The sequence below is a fragment of the Dromaius novaehollandiae genome, chromosome 21, assembly GCF_036370855.1.
Source record: "Dromaius novaehollandiae isolate bDroNov1 chromosome 21, bDroNov1.hap1, whole genome shotgun sequence".
In the NCBI taxonomy this organism is placed as follows: Eukaryota; Metazoa; Chordata; class Aves; order Casuariiformes; family Dromaiidae; genus Dromaius; species Dromaius novaehollandiae.
In genome coordinates, this window is record NC_088118.1 from 4,889,442 (window position 1) to 4,912,879 (window position 23,438).

The 23,438-nt window shown below is 42.7% G+C and overlaps 1 protein-coding gene across 3 annotated transcripts in view; it reads right to left on the minus strand.

Annotated features, from left to right (window-relative positions):
* CLMP (CXADR like membrane protein) overlaps nucleotides 1-23,438 on the minus strand; it is a 51,834-nt gene that overhangs the window by 8,674 nt on the left and 19,722 nt on the right. For 2 of the 3 annotated variants that reach the window (XM_026099252.2, XM_064524289.1), the window contains exons 2-6: nucleotides 4,702-4,859; nucleotides 3,789-3,990; nucleotides 2,782-2,949; nucleotides 2,257-2,379; nucleotides 503-644 (exon numbers count right to left, since the gene is read on the minus strand). In XM_026099252.2, coding sequence (XP_025955037.2) covers nucleotides 503-644; nucleotides 2,257-2,379; nucleotides 2,782-2,949; nucleotides 3,789-3,990; nucleotides 4,702-4,859 — 793 coding nt within the window. Of the gene's footprint in view, nucleotides 1-502; nucleotides 645-2,256; nucleotides 2,380-2,781; nucleotides 2,950-3,788; nucleotides 3,991-4,701; nucleotides 4,860-19,991; nucleotides 20,107-23,438 lie in introns of those variants that run through there. The other variant, XM_064524290.1, reaches the window with a different exon arrangement.

Genomic DNA, 23,438 nt, shown 5'->3' on the forward strand with positions numbered 1-23,438 from the left:
TGGTACACACGCTCAGGGCGAGGCTTCTCAACTGCACAAGACGCTCAGGGGATTTTCAACCCTGAGCTAAATCCAGAAGCACAGTTGTTCAAAAGACTCAAGAAAGACTGAGAACCTGCCTGCCTCATAGCATTCCCAACGGAGATTGGAATTTAGAAGCAGCAAATTAAGTCTTGGGCAAACCTTTGAAATTGCAAGCGAGAAAGAGGAAATTTTATATTAAATTGCATTTAATATAATTTTATTGGGTTTTATGCTACATTTTCCTTGGAAAATGGTATTTCATCTATTTTTGTCTACACAAAGATAACTCTCACAGTCAAGATATTTGTCAATGACATTTCAGGGAGACTACAAGTTTTTTAGAACAACTTTTGCAGACACTTATACCTAGGTTACTTAAAACAGTAGTGAAAAGATGTGTTAATTTGCATCACACTGAGTCTATGTGAAACTAAAAGAAGGGAAGGTGGGAGGTGGTGGATTCAATAAAAGGCGTTACCTGATTTCATTTGGGGCCTCCTCCTCTTCATATCTCTTTTTTTCTTTCCTCCTTATCGTCAGCCTCACCACCAGGAGAAGAAGGCAAAGTCCCACCACCACTCCGCAAACTGCTCCAGCAATCATGCCGATATTCTGTGCCTCTGTTGTCCAGAAAACAAACATGTATGTTAGTAGGTAAACTCTCACTATGGTCCATACAGTCAGATTCGAGCCCACATTAGAATTCATACCACTGTGTATAAATCAGAACAGAATGTTTCATTTTAATCTACTTATTTAAGCATGCCTTCATGCAGAGGTTGAACCAGTTTATCTTAAGGTATTTCTAAAACTGAGCGTGGGCACCAATGCTGAGAATAGTATTCAGCTCTATAAGGGTGTGACGCAAGTGCTGTGCCTTTTGGCTGTGTGCCAAAATTTAAGTGAGAAGGAGGAATCCTCTCATAAGATCACAAAGCCACAGAAAGTGCAGAGGTAAAAAGACAGGGCAGTCCACATCTGAAGCAAGGCACCAGGCGGCATCCTAGAGGCAGAAGAGTATGTCTCAAGTATGAACGTTTCCCCATGAAGACCGTTTTTCCCCTCAACTCACCCTGAAATGATTACAATTCACTTACAAAATGAATTATTCAACTGGGGAAAAAAGTGACTTGAGGGGGATAGAGGAGCAAAGGAAGACCATACTGTGCGAATGCAGGGCATTTTTCATCCAGAACAACAAGATAAATGAGACAAAGCTTTCTAATGCATATGAGCCCTTGGTTGCTTCCCTACAAAACCTTCTTTTGCTAAAAAAGCCCTTAGGTTGGGTTTGGCTGGATTTTGCTTCCCTAAGGCTTGTCCCTACGGAAGGCGCAGCAATTCAGAGTGAGGTTTAAACCAATTCAGTTCAAATGGCATAAAAGCTGCCCGGATGCTTTTATTTCAACGCCTGAGGGGAACAGGCTTTACTTGCTACATGACCCTATTCCAGTTATTTCCATCCTGGCTGGGCAAATTCCAAAGCTGTGGGACCCTCCGCAGAAGAGACCGCTCTATTAGCAGCCCTTTATCACAGCAGTTTGACCTCCTGCTCATCTGACTTGAGAGCTGCACCTAAAACCAGGCTCAACTATATTCTTTGGATTTGTTATCAGTGCCCATGCTAAACTTCACCCTTTTCCTCGCATGCAAAGACACTGGTACCTAGACACATACACACTCTTGATGTGGTTAACCATGCAGAACATTGTAGTCTCTGGTGTTCAGGCCAGAATTTATTAAATGCAGATTAGAACCAAATTCTGTCAAGAGTAACTTTTTACTCTACACATTATTTCACATCTAAGACAGCCTTTTCAGGCTACCTTTAGCTGGTTTACTATCTCAGGTAGGAGAGATACTTAATTTGGAATTGGAATGATGGACTATCCACTGAGATTTTATACTTGACAGGAATTTATCATGCAGTCATTCCGGCCATAAGTACCACTGAAAGCTGTAGCTTTTTCTTAGTGCTCTATTAGTTATTCTCAAAACCAAAATTTCTAACAGACCAAGATGTTTGTGAGCCTGAAGAAGGTATTTACCATTCTGGGTTATCCTGAGGAATGCTGTGCAAACCATGAGGGCAATAAATAAGAACTGCTTCGTGTGATTCAAGTATGAAAGGGCAAAGGTGTGGCACAGAGAATTTATCAGCAGAGATAGGACAGCTGAGAAGCAATGCTGCTCATACAGTGGCGCGAATGCGAGTTATGCACTGATACTCACGCTGCACTGTCACCTGAACAACACAGCTTTCTTGTCCAGCCTCGTTGGTGGCAATGCATTGGTATAAACCTGTGGTCATCTGTGTGAGATTCTTCAGTAGGACTTGCCCAGGATTAGATATGTCTGAAACAGGAATAACAAGAGCAAAATTAATCAGAAAATTTTAAATTAGGAAGCTATAAAGAATGGTGAATAGGGCACAGAACCTGGACACAGAAACAGAGATTGAATTTCCAAGCCAAATCAGCTCAAGAAGAATAAACGATGCCTCACAAAAGATCATTTGTCAACGTTCAGTAAAACAATGAACACTACGCTCCTTCACTCCTTTGTTATGGGACCACACCATCCAGCTGCTGTAGTGAGAAGCACCGGTATACCATTGCTATCACTGCCACTAAGTGTTCCCCATTCGAAAGACAGATAGATGACTTCTAGCATCAGGGCTAGAGAAGAGCTCAAGTGTTTACGGTTACTTGGCCTCCCTGAGGGTACTCTCTTCTAAGAGGAAACGACCTTACTTACTGACTCTTGATGTAGGGGGGAGATGTTCAGTTCTCTCTTCGTCCTCACTTAAGCGCTGCCATCGGTAGGAGATGGGTGCGGTGCCAGATGCAGAATGACACTGCAAGGAAAGTTCCTTTCCTTCCAGCAGTTCCCCTTCTAGCCAGCATTTGGGCTTGGAAGGCTTCTCTGGAAGAAACAGAACACCGGTCATGCAAATGCCACAACCTGTATTTTCCCAGTGGCAAACCCCTTCTTTGGCAAGAGGACACATATCAAGCAGCTTCTGAGAGCTGTCTTCTCTAGAGAGCATCACCAAGAACATCGGGGATGCTTGCCAATGGACTTTAACTGCAACTTTGAGCAGTTTCATAGTCTAAGAAGCAGGGCTGGCTGGCCCACAGACATAGAAGCGCCACACTGTGGTTTGGGGCAGTTTCCCTCATGGATACTTGCACCAGGTGCAGCTGTATCACTGTATTCCTTCTTTAGGTACTATTCAGACAACATCTTTTCGCTCCCCCTTCTTCTCCATTTCTTCTTCCTTCTCCCCATAGCATGTGGCAGGCCACAACAGTTCTTCTCTGGGATGACTGCATATGTGCCAAAAGCCAATCAATAAACTGAAATCAAGGAAGAGAAATGCTAACCCCTGCAGTTTACACGTCACCTCCGCTGACTTGGTCCAGTTTGGAGTCCTGCAACATGAACCCAGAATCCTCAGTGAGAGATCTGGACAGGGTGTTCACCAGCTAAGCTAGGATATCATTCTCGGTTGTGCTGCAATCATAGATGTAATTTGGAAAGAACAGTTTATGTGATTTTACAAGTGATTATACTGACCCCAGAACAGTTCTTTAAGCTTTTCCACTGTCCTGTCCTTTGCCCAAAAACGCAAAGACAGACATGGAGTTGGACAGTGAAATCTGATCATGAAATGTCTTTGTGTATTTATACCCTGGTGAAATAAATCTGCCTCCAGGAAATGAGTCTAGTGATCCCCACCACGAACAACGAAATGACCTTACCTACAACCTTCAGGGTGATGCGAGCCCATTCGTACTGCCCAGCATTTTTAACTTTACATATGTACTTTCCTGCATCACTGGACTGCAGGGATATGATCTGCAAGGACGCATCTCCAGCAAGAAAATTGGAAGTGAAGGAAACACGGCCTTTCTGTTCCTCATTCAGGTCATCATAAACATGGCCTCCAGAGTAAGTGATTACCTGATGAGCCGAGACAGTCACTGATCAGCCAGTTGTAGTGTTACTTTCAATACACGGAGCAAAAAACCAAAGCATTTCCAGAAACTGTGGACTAAGGTTTTTGCAGGGCTAACGGACTTACCCAGGGTCATGCAGGAAGCCTGTAGCAGAGCAGAAAATTAAACCTGCATTCCATGTCTGAGATTCATACCTAAATGGTATTTACACTACAAGTTTATACTGGAGCCTTTATACTTGTGTCAAAATCCCAGCATGGACATCAGCTTATGCCATAACATACAAAAGTGGCCTCTAGTTTTGGCAAGCTAATTTAAGTTACCTCAGGCCTGATTTTTGAAAGTACTGAACTCCCTTCTTTTTCTCCTGAAACCGAGGTTTCAAAAACTGGATGTACAAAACCCAAGGTCATTTCTGAAAACCTGAAGGGCTATTTTGAGGCTGATCCAGAGATGACTGATTAATGATGCTGGTTTAAAACAAACCCGGTTATATCAATGCCTGCTCCAACATAAAATGCATTCATATCAAATAACTTATATATGTTTCACATCTCTTTAAAACAGTTAGGTTTTTTTAACCATTAGTCATTCCCACAGTATAACTTAAAAGGAGAACATGGAAATCTCTTCAGATTAATGGCCGTTCTTGATGTCAACATAGAAATAAGGGGATTTTCTCAGCAGATGCAAACTGCGGTTAAAGAGAACCTACCGCTTTTTGTACTGTTTCAGAAACGTGCAGCAGCCACTCGATATCCAAGCTTCCTTGCTCCAGGAGGCCCAGGCGGTGGTGGCAGGGCAAAGTCACGTTTTCTTCAGCCACTCTCTTGAATTCAGTCTGAGCCTCAGATAACCAAACAGAACAGGAAGCTGAAAGACAGATGCTGGCAATCAGAGGCCAAGATGAAGGATTTACCTCTGTTGTAACAAATGGTGCTGGCTGAGACTTCGCTGGATTCTTCTTCATTTGCTTCGCAGCATAAAAGAAAACCCAACAGCTTGACTTCCTGGACAGATTGCAGCTGATTAAAGAGGACATCTATACATACACAGGGAGTTAGTTTCACACTAGTATTTAAGCATGAAAAACAGATGGCTTCACACTCCAGAGCTGTCAATACTAAAATGACATAAACCTTTTGTTAATGTTTATTTGCCGCAGTGAAATTTGCCTGAAGACCATGAAGGCAGTCTGGAGATCTGCAAGCTATATATACACCTATATCCTCTGTGAACTCAAAATTCCAGATTACTTCCTCATTTTTGCCTTCACCTTTTACTACCTTCACTCATTAATTTAATTTCAGCCTGGAAGACTTTCAGAGCCCTTGGCTTCACTCCTGTGCCAGTGTGACAAGGCTTGGAGCCTCCCCCCTAGCCCTGGAGAATGCTCTTCAGGTGCACTTCAGCACTGGAAATAAGGGACCAGACTGGGAACAAAAAGGTTAACCTTAAAGAAAGGCACAGTGCAGGTAGGGTAGTGAAGTGTCTTTGAACAGCAACATCAAAAAACAGAAGCTGTCAAAAACAGTTTGTCAAGAGAAAAGAAAAAAAAAAGAAAGAAAAAAAAAGAGGAGGAGGTTCCAGGTTGAACCACTAGAGGGAATCCGAGCCTTACAAAAGTTATTGAATAAATCCCAACACATACGTACCTCCCTAAAACCAGAACCAGGAAACAGCGCACCCCAGGAAAAAACAGCGTTAAATCATCACCGTACAAGTCATGCTGAAAGCTGAAACTCACGCCTTCTTTCCAGGTTTCTTTTTATACTGAAGCTCTGCCACACTGGAATGCCACTATATCCCTGCTAAAACTGAGTTCAATCAGGGGTTCGTACTGAGGCCTTGCAAGTCTCCATGTTTTGATAACAGATGGGCTCTGGTAAGCTCAAGCTCAATTAAAACCAGCCCCAAAAGTCAGATATAGAAAATTCTGGGCATTTGGGTTAGGGTCACCTGTAGATTTGCAATGAAACCCAATGAAAAATTTTCCAGTCGAGTTCCCACATAGATTGCTGTGGCATGAATGTCATTTGCCTTTCACGTTTGAATCTTCAGAGTGTGGTCGGGTTGTCGTTCTTAAATTTTGCTGGGCAGGAAGGAAGCCTAAAAACAGGTTTTTTCCTTCTGTGAAACAAAGTGAAATGAAATCTCTTGATTCAAAGACTAATTGTGAAACAGATTAAGACTGGGAGTGTTGGCAACACTGAAGACATACATGTGTATTTGAACACACAGTCTGTGACTACATAGCAAAATAACTGTCAAGAGCATAAGAAGCTCTAGATTCATACGCTACACTTGTTCCTGCACTTGCATTCAGACAGAGTGGACCTTTTACCTTTCCTTCACCTTTACATGAAGGCAGCAGAAAAATGACATCACGAGTGTCTCTTCCTCAGCTTTTGCTGTTTCTTTAGGACCAGAAATGTTTAAGAAATGTTTCTTTAGGACCAGAAATGTTTAAGAAACGTTCATCCACTCCCCACTACCCATTCTCAGATCTGGCTCCAAGTCGTTAGTGTGACCATCCCTCAGGTCCTGAGATTCTCTCTGATATTTAAATCAATACTTGCCAAGTACTTTTACAGAAGGCATCATCCAACATGCATGCACGCACACACAAAAATGCCTGGAATTTTAAGACAGGTGCAGTGATGCAAAGGATTAAGTTCTCCTCCCCTACATGGATCTCCGCATGAACCAACGAGCCTGAAAGCTCCTTTTCAGCCACATTAACTGCACTCTTTAAAGGGAAGATTAATCCAGTTTAGCACTGGATTCACTAGTCCCAAAGTGCCATCTGCCAAATACAATTATACATTTTGTCTGAAAATGAATGCCTGCTTTCTCCTACAGCCTGCATTGCTGGGGGCTCCCTTCATTAACACGCTCACGCTCACTAGATGGACTGATCAATGAGTTTAATTGATCTGCCCGGTACAGCAACTGCTCACACATCTGCAACAAATCCTGTGCCAGTTTCATGCACATCTTGCAGGGAACCCTTTAGAGAACAAGCATCTTTGGTCATCACGACCCTCAATCAGGAATATAAATTACATTTCGAGGGAGTATGATAGCATCATTTTCCTACCTCTCTGGCCTAGGCCAACATGGTTTTCAGGGGAGCTCGCACCTTGGTCTGTGCTTGTTGCCCTCAGCAAACATGCTCTGGATTTGAGAAGCCCTTTGCCTATAAGCTCGTCTGCTAGAGGTGAGTAACATCAGACAGGCATTCAATAGGATGACAACAACTGCACATTTCAAAAAAAAACCTTTTTTCCAATAGTACACACAATTTCAGGTAATTCGGAGCCGATTCACCACTGAACTGCATGCTGTGTCCTTCCAGGCACCAGCGTGAGCTTTTTCCCAAACTTTCATGCAAGTCTCATAATTACGCTTCCGTGAGACAGCTGACTGTACTTAAAGGCTGGTCCCTTTAGTCATTATTAGTTCTTTAATCAAAGGTACCCAGTATAGGGTGCCAGTTATGGAAACTGGCTACGCAAAGTCTGGAAAAGAGCTCAAAGTGAGCAGACCTCTGCCTTTCCAAAGCTTGGGTAGGGTCCCACTGTAGCAAGCAGTAATGAAACTGAAATTAAAATTTGCATTTGGATACGTGCTGGGATTTACAACGCGCGCCTCAAATAAAAAGAATGTAGATAACAAATCCAAGCTCCCTTCTAGATTTTAGGGCTTTTATTACTCAAATAATTATTTCCTGATAATTTTTTATCTCATGTTCGGGTGCAGATGAGATCAAGCAAGAAGAAACAAGATTTTGCTGACAGTGTTTAAGGGTTTTTTTTTGTTTAAGTTTTATTTAAATGGTTATAAAAGATGACTGTCTCTGCACTTGAGCGACTCCTTACAGCTGCAAACATACTCACCATCTTCAGCACACGCTTGCCAGGATAAATGTTTTCCAGCCTGAAAAAGCAGTTTGTTCTGGGCAAGCACTTTTGCTCTGCTAGGTGGGTGCACAGCTGGCTCTGTACCTTCCCCCTCAAGGAGCTCTGCAGCCACACGAGGGCAGAGCCTACACAGAGAGTAACACCTTGGGGCTGGCGCCCATGTACGACAATAGATGATTTAAGACAATAGATGATTTTCCTCAAAGTCTCCCAAGGGTCTCACTCAGCAATGCAGTAAATAAGCAGGCTCCACAGTCCTCACCCAAAAAACCTCTCATGGAGCCACTCTTCCTCTTACGCATCCTGTGTGGCATTCCTTATGCCACAAAGTCCAGCTTAAGAATTGCTTCTTTCAGTTTACTCAGACTTTACTCAGATTACATCCCACGGCTTCAGAGGGAGGCTGGTTTGTTTTTCCCCTGGAGCAGGACCCCTGGCTCTATAGCAATTCCTGCATCATGTAAGCATTAGCTCGTAGGCCTGAAAAAAAACCCCAGAGCTCAGCGCAGCACCAGTCTTGCTGACGTACCACACAGTGCTTTGTTCAGTATGAGGGGGAGCGTGGGACGACTTTATTGTTTAAACATTTGCACTATTGTTCATAAGGCAATAGCTCAGTCACCCAAGGCCCTGCAGACAAGGGGGAGAGATTTTTGCCTTTCATTCCACACAAACATTTTAAATTCAAGGATTTCAGAGCAACAGATATTTTAAACACAAAAGCTAGCACACCTAAACAGACAGTACCCAAACAGCATAAGTGCAAATTCAGCAGGGGAAGGGCGCAGGTCTGACCAGGCAACATAACGGGATTTTTGGTCCCTGTCAAAAATAGGGGCCATTCTGCCATGTATCCATCACAAATTTTGAAGGAAGAAAAATTAAGAACAATACCCTGCATCTTTCTCATGCAGAGCAAAACTTAAGTCTTAGAGTAGTCCCCAGGACCCTTTTCAACACTTTGCTAAGTGACTACTGATTTTGAATGTACGTGAGATACTTTAAGAGGGTTTGCTTTCCAGACCCCACCCTCTGAAATAGACTGAGGGGGAGAAAACTGTCCCAAGTGAGGCAGCAAGTCCCAAGCTCTCAGGAAGAGGGTGTTGTCACAGACCAGAGCACTACTTTGCCTCATCCCAAATTACAACTGCCCAAAGAAATATCTTCATGTCCGAATCCTGTACATGAACACATGTGCTTTCATACATATGCAACATATCTATTATGAAGCCCAGTCCACTTGCACGCCCATCCAAAAATATGTACGTACATAAATGCATGTACCTATTGAGAACCCGAAGTAAACACACAGATTGTCAAGACAAACATACATGCAGAAGGGAACTAAAATGAATATTTTGTTGACATTTCTTATCACCAAATTCGGGTGCTAAAAGCTAAAGAGCTTCCAGATTTAAATCTTTCATTAGCTTCAGAGGAGTGCTTAATTTAGGGAGCAATGCTAAATATAGATTAGACATTTTAAAAAATAATGAGTTGTGCTATATCACCTACGGACTGCTGGAACTAGAAGGAATGGTCTAGAAAAGATTCAGAGATCAAGATATGAGAAATGCACAGTGAAACTTGGCGGTCATGGCCCAAACCATACCTACCAACATAATTTGAGAAATGAGCTCCTAAAATGGGTCTTGAAAACCATCAGTTGTTCCAGGAACTTCTTGTTTTCTCTTGTGAAACATATTCCTTAGCTACACTTTTCATAGTTTATTTTGGCTTTATCAGAGATGGTATCTGTGACCAACTATTTCAGGACGGTGATGTCTAAGGAGCGGAAGTAGAAATACAACCTGCAATTTTCCTGTGACAAGACATCCTGTGTTAGCACCAGACACAAAGAGGATTCCCACAGCTTCAGGGTTTATTTGGAAAAGTCAAGCTGTTACCTTAAAAATTAGGGTCACCCACTTAAGCTCATGAAGTGAGATGTAAATACTCACCTAAATTAAGCAAGGTTTTAAGTGCTTTACTAAATCAAAACCTTAACAGTAAAAGCTGTTCACTCTGTTCACCTGGAGTAGCCAGAGGCCTATTGCAGATTCAGAGCAATCTCACTCAGTTTACCCTAGCCTGACCATGTTTCGAGAACTTCAGGTTTGGAGACTGTAATGCCACCATCTCTTAAAACGAACAAAAAACCCAAAAAACACGTTCTCTTCAAAATCCACATAGGCTGTTGGGAAACACCTGAGTGCACCTGACAGCTCCACGCTACAGTTGGTGGCAGCTACAACTGCAGGCTGAACTGCTTGTACAAGTACCTCTTAATTCATTTCAGTCAAAACAATCCAAGTTGGCAAAGATGTTTTTTTATTTGAACATTTTAAGCTAAATCTATGGCCCAAAGAAAATAAGTGTCCATGGCATTATTCAGGCAGGTAATGTTCCTTTATCTGAATAACTCTATATATTTGACTTCCATATTCCTGTAGAGCTAAGTGCATCAATCCCACTCAGAAGCACACTTGCAGACACAAAGCATCCGTCTAAATTAAATACCTAAGAACAAGGTCCAAAAACTAAGAAAAAACAGGACAGCCTGCTGTATTGCGCCTTTGACCCAATCCTCCATGCCAGGAATTTAAGACATTTTACATCTGTTAGTTTGATCTTGCTGCAGTTATGTAGGAAATCATTTACTAAGCTCATTTATGCAAAACCAAAAGCCCATTCCCCACTCCAACTAGTGCTCATAACAGCGGTAATTATTGCAAAATACTCATATTTTGTTCAACAAAAATTCAACATTTTACATGCTTAAAGAGGCGACTAACTACTTTTATGGCCCCCACAAAAATGAAAAAAGTATCTGGGGTGAAAATTCCAGAGATGCCCGAGTGACTCAGAAGACCAAATCAACTAAATGCGAAAAACACTAGTTGTACAGTTAATTTTAGGGTCCACTGGCCCTTAAATACTTAAGGTCTTCATTGAGTCCATTTTTTTTTTTTTTGCCCACTAATGCTGTTCAATAGTAAGTGACAGGAGAAGCATGCACATGAAGTTTTCTCTCTCCCCCTTAAATCACTTCCCCAGTATTTGCAGTGGATAAATTGAAACACTGGATAATTAAAACAGTTTGTTCCAGAGCTGCAAGCAGAACCCAGAAGGCTGGCACCCTATGCTCACGATCAGACCATTCTAGCCCTAACAGCGTTTTAAGCCAAAATAAATACAAAATGGTGTCTTTATACACAGACAGCTATTTTGCATTCTTTGCGCAAGGGAAGAGAAGCTGGGGGCGGCTGGAAGTCTCCTAAGGATAATTAACTCGGCTGAGGCTGTGCTCTGGGACATCTGCTTTCTGTATTCTTTGGCTGACAGAGGCATAAAGGCCACAGGTCACCTTCTCCCGAGAGCTCGAATGCTCCAAGTGACCAAGACCCGGCCCCCAGTGCGTGCTGCCCGCAGCCTGCTACCCTCAGCCTCCCTTTGATTTCAGGAATTCGGTTGTGAAGCAGAAGTGTCTCGAATAAGAAAAATGTGAGCTAGCAGTCAGCTCCCACAGGGACAGGCTAGCTGTGTTAAAATAAAGAGGTCGGCCGATCCCCATCCATATCCACATAGCATTGGAGAGGTTCTAATTGGAACCACATGTGCTTGTGGCTGAGGTTTTCAGAGGCAGCTGCTGCACAACACAGAAAGAGCCCTGCATGCTGCTGAGCTTCCAAATGTTGACGTGAGGCATTTGGAATTGAAATCGCTGAGGAGCTAGGAAGGCCGAAGGAGAACAAAAAACAGCATTTCACAAAGTAAAGCCTCTGCTTTTTAGAACTTTGCAAGGACTAACAGAGCAGTGCAGGAGGGGGCTAAAGTTTGGCTGGTGATAAACAGATTCCCGCCATAAGAAACATCTCCAGCGGCAGAAGCATGGGCGGGAGTTGGTCACCCTCGCTTTGGCTCCTTTGAGAATCCAGTCCTTGGGCTGTCTCCGATGAGCCAGGGAGGTGCTCGCTAGGACAGCTGTTACCAGTGTAGCAGCAGTGCCTGTGTGTGCAAGTGCTCTAAGTGCACAACACCGTCACACTGCCCTGAGGCACAAATGAGATGGTGGTGAGCCCAGTATAGGTCTACGTCTTGCCAACGGCCCCAGCAGCAAGGAACCAGCATTCCTTGAGGAAACTCAACCTTTCTCTAGCCAGTGAGAACAGAGACAACAGACAGACTGAGATCCTGCAGTGCTGGTGACCACATGCAATCTCAAGATCTTACAGACCTAGAAATGACAGGTTAAATGCCGCCCTCAAAAATGCCAACAGGAAGTTTGCCTTCAGCACCAACACAGAAGATTGAATCCAATGCCTGGAGAGGCTTTCAAATACAGAAATAACACAAGCTTTCTGTTAACTGAGCATTTGCAGAGGCAGCCAGCCACTATGTACTGTGGCTGTCCTTTTTCTCATTACATTTTAAAATTAAGTGCAAGTAGGAGGTTCTAGGTTTACATCCCTGGAGACCACAGAGAACAGAAAACAAGACAGAAGAACCGCATCTTCCTATTTAATGGTTCACAGGATGTTTGTGCAGGGAAACATGTAAAGTCTCTTAGGCCTTTAGTCCAAGGCATCTTATTCGGAAAATGGTCCAGGTGTCTTCTGTTTACAGTACCACAGCTCAGCTAAGCCTCTCAGTAATGCAGCTGGTAATTTCAAGCCGTGTGGCTCAGATCTGTACAGAGAGCTTGTCAGTACGTATCACAGATTCCTCAGGGGGCTGAAGCACCTAAGGATTTCTGCGAGAGTTGCCGGACCGCTCCGAGTGCCTTACAAAGCTGTGTCGAGGAAAGCAAGAGAACAAGATATTCCACCCCTATCAGCGGAAGTTTCACTCCTTATCAACCAGAGGCTTCCTGGTTTCAAACAAGGTTTAATTATTAGAAGAAAGATGGTTTCAATAATAATTTTTAGGCCTCTTCTGTCTGAGAAAGTGATTCTATTAGGCCTGAACAGTCTCCCAGTGTGCCAATTACTGATGTCATTTAACGGACATAACAATGAAGGCACAGAGGAATGAAGCGATCTGTCAAAGGCAGACACCATGCAGAATCCAGAATACAAACCAAAAAAGGCAGTAGCCAAACTGATTTCAGAGCAGTATTTCTCCATTGGATCAGATCCCTTATGTGATCTTTCTTCAATTTCAAAGTCCAAAAAGTGAGTTGTATCAGCTGAGGCAATTCTGGAAATTGGGGAAAAAGGAAAAGACTTGAGCAGATGATAAAGAAGGTTCCTCATAAAACCATTATTAAGGATTCCCTCTCCTTTTTTTCTTAGTTCCAAAGTGAGACAGGTTAACCAGAAAGCGCTGAGCTGTTTCTGATGCTTTTCTTCATAGAACTATGACTTTTAAGCTTGCCAAAAAAGCGGTAATAAGAAATCTGAAAAGTTCTCACAAAAACTTCATGCTTTTCTGCCTCTTTGTCTCAGACACTTTCAATAAAGTTGGATGCAATTTTAAGATACAGGCTCCAGTCCCTGTTAAGCACATCCATGTTACCCCAGTGAGATGTTCGGTTGCGTACCCATAATTGCATATAACATGGTATGACATCTCACTTATCCACTACAAGCACTGCTAATATGATACAAAATGAATGCCTAATGTATTAGCACTCTGTCACTTTTCATATTCTCATATTCACTCACTCTCAAACACTCAGCCACAGTCTACCCTAGGGCAGAAAATGAACAGCAGCAGCTCCTCCCCATCACCCCCATAAGTCTTGTAAAAGATATGCTAAACTCTGTAACACTTGGTGGATGAACAAGATTGCAGTCTTTTGGTCTGAACGCAGGGCCAGAATTACAGCGGTCTAACTCCAAAAGGGTTACAGATACCATCTATAGTCACAAGACAACCACCCAACTATGCCCAGCCTCAGCTTCTCACCAATGCAACAACGAGTCAGTATCAGTTAACTAGTTTATATTTACAAACCTTTTGAGCATAGTAAACCAACAACAGAAGCCAAATTCTCTTCAGTCCTGGCCTTTCACTAGCATCAGTATGAACTGGAAGCGAGTGAAAAAGGAGAATCAGGTTCTTCACTCTGTTGTCACTACTATTTAACTCCCTCCCTGCATCTTTCTTAAGGTTTAGCACAACAGCATACCAGCCGCAAGCCAACTCCCCAGAACACAGATACAGCTTTTGTCATGTTTTTTTTCCACTGCTACTGGGAGTTATGGCATTTGTACATATACACTGAGGTGCCCCAGAAGAGCAGAGGTAGAGCTCTATAAATGATGCTTTCTGAATCACAGCCTGGAACTGAGCAAGTGAGGATCAGAGAGGAATGCAAACCCCACCGTAACTGTTGGAAGAGAAACACGCCTACTGGATTTTAGAAAGCTGGCATCACCCAGACACGTCACTAGATTCCTCCACACTGAAGATATCAGTATGTGTTATACTGAAGAAAGTCACATCTGGTGTTTTAGCATGGCCCTGTGTTCAAAGTAATCAAGGTTCTTCCCAGTAGTATTCACAAACCGAAGGCCAGATTGTGAATACTGTACTCATGACAACTTGCTTTCGCTTTAAGACAAGCATAACTTGGAAAGCATTCTCCCTTCTCCAGATTTCTCAACTGGAGCACATCAGCTATTTGAACTACTGACTGCAACACTGCACAGCTGCTGCAAATGTTTCTCAAGTTAGAAAAAGGACCGAAAAGTCAGAAAATAAGGAAACATTGTTTAATCTTTGCTTGGGCTTTTAGTTTCTATTAGCTAGATATACATATTTTTTTCAGTGACTACTGGGAGTGTAGCTGAACCTAACCTATTCTAGTGCAGTAACAATAACCAGAGACAGTGAAGTCAGACAGATTCCATTACCCACAGAACTACAGCTTATGAGCTGATAATGTTACATTGATCAAGCTGCCTAAAGTGCAGCAATATTGCTGCAACATAAGAAATACTAAGAAAATAAGAGTAAAGGCTTTTTTTTTTTTTTGCTTCTGTGGAACTTTCAGAAGTTTCAAACAATAGGCTTTTTCACATACTTTTCCTGTTAGTCATGAACCGGCTTCACACCTACCACAAATCTGTGATGTTTCTTTAACCTAAGACAAGGGTTTTGATGAAAATCTACAGTATTTAAATATTTCTTCACAATGTTAATTAAAATACCATGGAACATACTTGGTAAGGGCATAAGGACTAAAAAGAGAAAGTAGATTCATTTCACTTCCTCAGGAATAGAAGAGGCCTCAAAGTACTGACTTTAATTCCAGTTTTAACAGGCTCTATTCCAAACACCGTGCAGGTGGAAAGACTAAAACAAAGCTCCGTATCACTTGAACTGAATAAAACCTTCTGCAAACTGGGGAGTGGGTGGCAGATCAATTCCAGAGAGTCAAACAGCTCCAAATCTATCTACCAAAGTACTGAACTACACTGAACTATCTAGTTTCTGCTAGTCCTAGCAGCAAACTAACTGCCTCTGCATTAGGGATGAGACAGACTGGTCAGGAGGCAGATTCTCCCCTCTCTGCTCACCACAGGGTTCTTATGCCAGCAGCTGAAATGTGCCTTACATGTGTTTTGCATGTTTGCAAATGTAAAGGGCTCTGCACAGCAGCAGAGTCTGCAAGAGCCTAAGGCCATTGCTAGGGGAAACCCTGGATGAGAACATGCAAGCATCATGCCTGCCAAATATTCCTGTGACCTTTGCAAAAAAGACTAATCTAGTTCTCCTCTGGCACATGTCCCTGTTCTGAAGGGAGGGATGCCCCAAGTATGACTGGAGAGGCAGAGCCCTTTGCAAAAACTGGCATTGGGTATCAGCATTGGAGAGCAAGAAAGCCCTGAGAGTTACAATACATCATCCAGCTCTGGTGAGCAAGCACAATGTTTCCAAGATGCTGAACAGGAAGCAGGGGCGGGGAGGGCTGGGGGAGATAGAATGGGATCTGGTCAACAGTTGAACAAATCTGCTAATTGGATATGAAAAGGTCACGCATATTATCAAGGAACATACTGTAAAGGTCAGGTGAAGTATATATAACTAAGCCCAGGAGGAATGGGCAGCACACATTCACAACCAGCTGAAACTCCACCATTGAGACTCTCTGAATTTTCACCTTCCATTCAGTGTATCAGGGAGGTCTGACCACAGTATAGGCATCAACCTAAATAAAAGCATCACTGAACTTTTCCCTCGCTCTTGCACAGACCCTGTGAGGTCCCTACAGCAACTTGACCAACAAGCTTCCTTTACATCAAGAACTGTTTATATCAAGAGCAGCCCTGACTAGTGGCATAAAATGGGAGATGCTGAAGAAATAAAGTGACATGTTAGAGAACAGGCTGATCTCACAATAAAACGAGTATATTACGTATCACCTCTGCTGTGGGAGCAATCATATCTTGTATTTTGTTAGCCTGCTATTTGTATCTGCTAGATCTGTAACCGTGTGTCTTAAATGGGTAAACTGATGTTTACCCATCAGAGTCTTCCCAAGTGGTCCTCACCTCATCGGAAAAAACTGTCTTAAACATCCACATTTACTCCAGACGATTTAGAGATGGCATGAGGTTTAAAGTTTGTTGGTACAAAAGGTGGGGGAAAAGCCACTACTCTGTAGTGCTGACTGCATATTTAAGCTTCGTTTTCTCCAGTGTCTTTTACTCCTGAAAACAGTTATTAGTGGTCTTAAAATAACAAGGTAATAGACCCGGTCTTTGGATCCAGCTGAAATGCATTTGTTGTAGGGTCAAATGAGATGAATGCACATGCACCACCTGTCAGAATCACTTCAGCTCTGTTTTTGGGGACAGCAATCAATATTTGGAGCACCTACCAGAAATTCCCAATAGCTCAGCTTCATTAAAGATGCTCTGGAATCACAGAATAGTTGAGGTTGGAAGGAACTTCTGCCAACAGTCTAGTCCAGCCCCCAGCTCAAAGCAGGGTCAACTGCAGGTGGCTGAGAGCAGGTGGCTCAGGACATCGTCCAGCTGGATTTTGAGCATCTCCAAGGACAGAGACTCCACAACCTCCCCAGGTGACCTGTTGCGGCGTTCAGCCACCCTCACAACAAAAACAACAAAAATTGTTTAAACAGAGCTTCTTGTATTTCAGTTTGTGCCCATAGCCTCTTGTCCTTTCACTGGATACCACTGAGAAGAGCCTGGCTCCGTTCTTCCTTATGCCCTTCAGTCAGGTATTTATACACTGGTTAGATTCTCCCCCCCTCGGGGTACCTCTTCTCCAGGGTGAACGGTCTCAGCTCTCAGCCTGCCCTCATGAGAGATGCTCCAGTCCCTTCATCATCTTCATGGCCCTTCACTGGACTCACTCCAGAATCTCCATGTCTTTCTTGTACTGGGATCCCAGAACTGTACATGCTACTCCAGAGAGTCTCACAAGTGTGAGTAGAGGGGAAAGGCCACTCCCTCAACCTGCTGACAACACTTCCTGATGCAGCCCAGGATACCATTTGGCCTTCTTTGCCACTAGGGCAATGTGCTGGCTCACATCCAACTTGCCCACCAGGACCCCCAGGTCTTTTCCTGCAGAGATGAAAGGATATAAGCTGGAGGATACAAGAGTTCCAGAGTTAGTGCAGAGATACAGGATTTCCATGGAAACAAGGATCTCAGTGGGTGTGCACAGCCTGAAGAGAAATGAGGGAGGAATAATTTCTGTCAAATGATTTGGGAGACTTTGCACTGGAGATTTCTCAGGGAGCTTGTCTAAGCTTCCTGGTGAGAAAGATCAAACTCTTAGAAAAGGCTCAAACCTTTTCGCAAGCGCTGATGCAAAAGTAAGTGATCCTGGACAAGCTGCAGCTCCTCTGTGCCTCACTTCTCTCCTTTAAAGCACAAGATAAAGAAAGCAGAATTCCAGTCAGATATTAGGAAAATATTTTCACCATGAGGACAGTCAAACACCGGAAACAGGGGCTCAGAGCGGTTGTGGAAGCACCATCCTCAGAGCTATTCAAAACTTACCTAGACAAGGTCCTGATCAGCCCAATGTAAGCTGACCCTGCTTTGAGCCAGAGATTGAACCAGAGACCTCTCAAATTCCTTTCCAATTTATATTATTCTATGACAAGCTGTAGATCACAGAGCAGGTGAAGGAAAGACCTGTATGATTTGAGTCCCACTCCCTAAGCCTTAGGCCTTTCTGCTTCACTAACTTCTAGACCACACAGAAAATAAATAAATAAATAAAAAGAAAGAAAATGCTCAACTCCTACTACCTTGGTTACAGAAAGGTTCCTAAAAAGTGCCAGTTAGGTTGCAACTGCCACGACACACAAACTGTGTACACAGCTGCTGGACAGGGGTGATGGGCTCCTCAATGATTAAGTTCATTGTAATGTCTGGCAGCCATCTGTCAGCCGCATTTACAGTAAACCCCAGCTCTCCTAGCATGTGTGGTCTGTGGGAGAGCTGAGCACATAATTTATTTGATGAATTTAACCTCTTTTTCTGCTGACAGTATCTGTGAGCAGGTCACAGCTGTTTCCAGTTTCTTCATTACTATAGTACCAGATTCTTTTTTTTTCTTTTTTTTTCTTTTTTTTTTTTTTAAATTTTCACTCCATATGATGGGAAAAACAAGCTGTTGTCATTAGTCAGATAAATCACCTGATACTGTTTCCTGGTTGATTGAACTTGCAGGTAAATGCACATTATATTTAACATCAGGTGTTCTCCAATATTTACTCAGTCAACACCAATTTATTTCAAGGTTCCAGAAAAATAAGTCATTAGCTAACCATAGAAAGTGGCAAAAGGGCCAAAGCAAATTCGTTAAGGAAAAATACTTAATATTTGCAGAGCACTTGGCATTGCCCAGCAGTACTCCGATTTCGGGAACCGAACCTAGGACTGCACAGCTGAAACGCTCCAGTTGGCTTTCCTGCAGAAAGTTGGCTTTCCTGCAGAAAGTTCAAATCAATGGTTTAAACTATTGCTGCTCAGTGTTTCAAAGGGTTAATTTTGTCTTCAAAAATCCCCAATATTCTTGAGCCAGAATTGCCACAAAAAGACAAGCCAACAAAACATTTGGCAGGTCACTGCAATACTCATGGGTTTTTGCTGCTTTGGTTTCTCAAAGAAAAACAATTTTCCCTAATAGAAGCTGACACACAGCTTTTCTCCCCCCCTTTTAAGAATGTATTTTCAGTCAGAAGGAAGACTAGAAGAAAATGCTGGCTGTCTAAACTGAGAGCTCTGGTCTTTCCCTGCCTCCCTCCAGGTGCTGTTCACCGTCATACCCGTCATCAAGAGCATGCACAGTTGCGCATTCTCAGCCTTCCCCACAAACCAGATGTCTAATGTCTCAACCACAACTTCTCTGTACTTCACTTTACACATCCACAAATGCTCAAGCCTATCTATTTCTCAGAGGCTTGGATACCTCCAAATAAAGAGAACCAGAAAAGTATAAAGAAAAGGAAAGCATGTACTGAATAAAGTTCTGTGCCCTATTTTCTTTTCTTGGACTTTATGGACTTCGTCCAGTGGTATCCAGTTATTTAGTTTCATATTGCATAAGCAAAAACATCCCTATCATTATCTTCCCCCACCAGTGCCCCACCATATAACTTGTGCACATTGTACCATTAAAAGGACAAAGTCATGACTCTCCCATCGATCCTTTCATTCCAAGGTCTCAGTGTTTTTTACAGCCATTAGTTAAATGAGGTTCACAGCCTCATAGTGAAGCTCTTCAGCATCGCTATTTTCAGTTTGCAAAGGAAAGAGGAAGCAGATATCAAAGGCTCAGTTCATTCACACACAAACTAGGGACACAGCAAGACTGACCAAGGTCGCAAGGAGTCAATGGTGGAGCTGCGAATAGGATCTATACTATAATTCATGAGGTCCAAATCAAGCTAATGCTGGAAACTCCCCTTGACTGGTTGGTTGCCTGCAGAAGACAAATTCAGTGCTGCATCCTAACCATTGGGCTAAGCTTCGCCTTCAGCTAAAATAACCTTATGGCATCATCTTTTTGCTTCTTACAAGAGTGAAGTACGTATAGAAGTGAGGTAACACCCTCCAGGAAGGGATGCGGACTCTCTCATGCAAATTACCTCTCAGCACCATGGAAGAAGTCTGCCTGTTGTGCTGACTTCTTCACACAAGTGGCATCCTCTGCAGACTGCACAACCCAAAGGCGGAAATCAGCTCATGTCAGCTCATTACTTACAGTTTCCAAAGAGGACAGAAAGCGAAGCCAGCACAGGGCTCAAGCTGCCAGGAGGTGGCTGGCTTCTTGCCCAATGCATCGGTTCATTTTTCTGAGGCCCCTTCAGCCTCACGTTGCCAAAAAAGGAAGTGGGAAAACGTTATACCAAAAATGAGAAATGCTGCATCTTCCCCTCTTGCTCTCTGCCTAGAGGGAACACCTCGTCTGGGCAAGCTTCAGCCATAGAGGAGCCGACCATGATTTCCACCTGACACTTGCCTCACAAAGGAAATGCAGGAGTGGTGACCTGCCATCAACTGTTCTTGATGCTCACCATATTCCTGGCTGCTGCTAAAGAACTTGGCTATAAAATGCAGGTGTCATGTTATACCACATCCCCTCCACCAGCTCTTTGAGAAACTCGAGGACCTAAAGAAAACCAGTCAGTTTCTTTCTCACTTAGTGCTAGTGCCACATGAACAGACCTGGCAACAGACACAACATTTCCTACTGAACCTTGCACAATTGTTAGGGAAACTAAATATTTTTTCCTTATTACTAAAAAAAAAAAGGCAACAAAAATTCCTATTCATATGGCAAGAGCAGGCAGGGTTTTGCAAGGCTTTTCCTGCCTCGAACTGCCATGGCACAGGGAACCAGCACTTCACAACTTCACCAGCTCTTCTGCTAACTTCCCAGTGGTCCAGTTCATCTTCAGCCTTATGCTGCTGAATAGGAAACCAATTAGTCTCAAGTACTGCACTGATTGTGAGATCCTGACACTAAGCCCTTTCACCCCAAGCTACCAAAGGAGTTGATAAGAGAGACAGAACCTTAAATCTTTTGCATCATAAAAAGAAGTATGAAGGCCGGCACTCGGCAGCATATAGGTACAAGGAGGAGATGGGTTCCCAAAGCTAGTCTGTCAATTCAGATCATCTCAAATGTCAAGGTATTGCCACTGCTATCCATCTCCCCTGCAACTCTTGCAGTTGCCATTGCTGTCGTAAAAGAGCCAAAGGGCTGTGCTTCAGCCAACCCAGTTCCCCCTTCAGCATGGGGGAACTGTAATGCCTCATCCACAAGGCAGGTGCTCATGCTGTGATCGGAGTCAAAGCCCAAAATCTCAAGTGCTATTTAGATGCACAGCATCCAAGTTAAAAGTGTAGATGATGTCCCTTATTTTAATCATTCTGGCTTAGGAAACATACTGCACATCTCCTGTAGCACTTTCTACAGTCTCACAAAAAAGCTGCCATACGTCAAGGGGGTGATAAGAGACTACGATGTTTCCAGCAAAACAGTGAGGAACTCCACACCCCAAACACCCTTCGCCTTGTGCTAAGGGCATTCAGCAGAGAGAATCCAGCAGTATGGGTTGATGATTTTTTACCCCAAACTTCTACTGTAGTTTCAAAATCTGAATTAGTGTCCCTTCTCTCCGTAACAGCATCCTGCACAAGGTCTCAGAAACCGGCAGGTGGGGAAAGCCATTATGTAACAGCTGCAAGAACTGAGGGGGAGAATGAATGTCAAAACTTGCTAAAATGTGAACCCGGGAGCCTTGTAGATTCGGTCTCTAGCATCCATCAAACATGATTAATTTTAATGTCACAACATTTTAATGTCAATTACTTTTAATGTCACTGCTTCTTATTTACAAGTGCAACCACAGTTTATAGCTGAGAAGAGATTTCCCCAAAGAACTTTTAAGATCAAAAAAGAAAAATAAGCATCATATAAACACAAGTACTCGTCTGGTGCCTCCCTGCTATTGTAAAGCTCTTGATGTGGTAAATCTGATTGTATTTCAAAGGCCCAGGCAGCTGAAAAATAGAGCATGTCTGAGGCTTTTGTGTTTAGGCTCAAATTGCTCCTCAGTAAAGAGTGGCTTCTACATTTATTTTCCTGACTACAGAGATGTATTTGGCTAATGGAAGATGTCCTCTGTTAACTAGATGTGTGACTTGATAGTATTATTTACATTAAGATTAAGATTAAGCCTCAGGCAATGATCTGTTTCATTTGGATGCTGCATAAAGCAGAAAATAAGACAGACTCTCGATTCTGGATATCTTAACACTTTTGTATGAAAAAGACAACGGGTGGGGTGAGCCCAACGCAGAAGCCCTGAGAAGAGGACTTGCGAGACTGAACACCTTCGAAAGGAAGTAGCAAGTGGCTGGGGAGAAACTGAAGAGCTAAACATTTTTGCGAAGCAATAGAAGTACAAAAAATAATTTCAAATCCATCCAGATGTTGTAAGCTTTAAAGTCTGTACTTTGACTCAAATTACTCATTTTATATGCTCTTGAGTAGAGACTAAGAAGCAGATTTGAGAAAAATGGAAAGAAAATGAAAAACGGCACCAATAAAAACAGGTACAAAAGACAGCAGTAGAAGAGCACATACAGTGAAAAGGAAAACAAACTGGGTTACTCACAGCCTGCAAAGTGCTAGGCATCCATACCGAAATACTCTATAGGTACATATGCATAATACTGGTTTGTTGCCTGCAACTCTGGAAAGCAGTTAAAGCAGGCTGCTCTATTGCTGCAACATTCAGATAGCTGCTATGTAGTTAGAAAGAACAATTGTTTAGAGAATTGATTCAGTCTAAAAAAAACTGTGGGCATAAAAAACAGGAAAGATTGGTACATGAACTTCTGTCTGCTAAGCAAGTTTCTGGAAAAAAAAACAACTGCAGAGGTTGACAAAGCCTCAAACCCCATGAGGTTTCTCAAAACAAAGAATGAAGGAAGCTTTGTCCATATCTTTGGAATAAATTACATCAGATGTGAGGATGAGTCAAGCCTCTATTCCAATAAGAAACTTAGATGGATAAGAAAAAATATATTTGCAAAACAGAAGAACTGAAGAAAAGAAAAAAAAAGACTGAAATCATGCATTTTGAAGCATGGCATTGGCTACTGATTCTTGTAGACACTGACCCTGTAGGGCCCAATATACTGATTAATCAAAGAAAAAGCAACATACTTCTGTGAGAACTGAACAGATAAAACAGCACATGTAGCAGGGCAAATATTTTTTTATGTTTAGCTGAACAGTGATGTATATGGACAATTAAACTGAGCTGAATGGGAGAGTAGGAAAAACATCTTTGTATAAATAAACCAAGCTGCACAGAGACAGACTACAAACTACAGGACTGTGCCTTTTGTTACGTTGTCTTTGTTTTGCTACAGTTGTCAGTGACCCTGAAAAGCTGTTGTCTCCGTGTGGTGTTCCGTTTCATTTCTCAACTATGCTAACTTTGTTCCTGCCCATTTTGCACTCCAAATGATCTAGAGTTTTGTGGTAGCATTAGCAGTAGCATTTAGAGCAAGTTTTA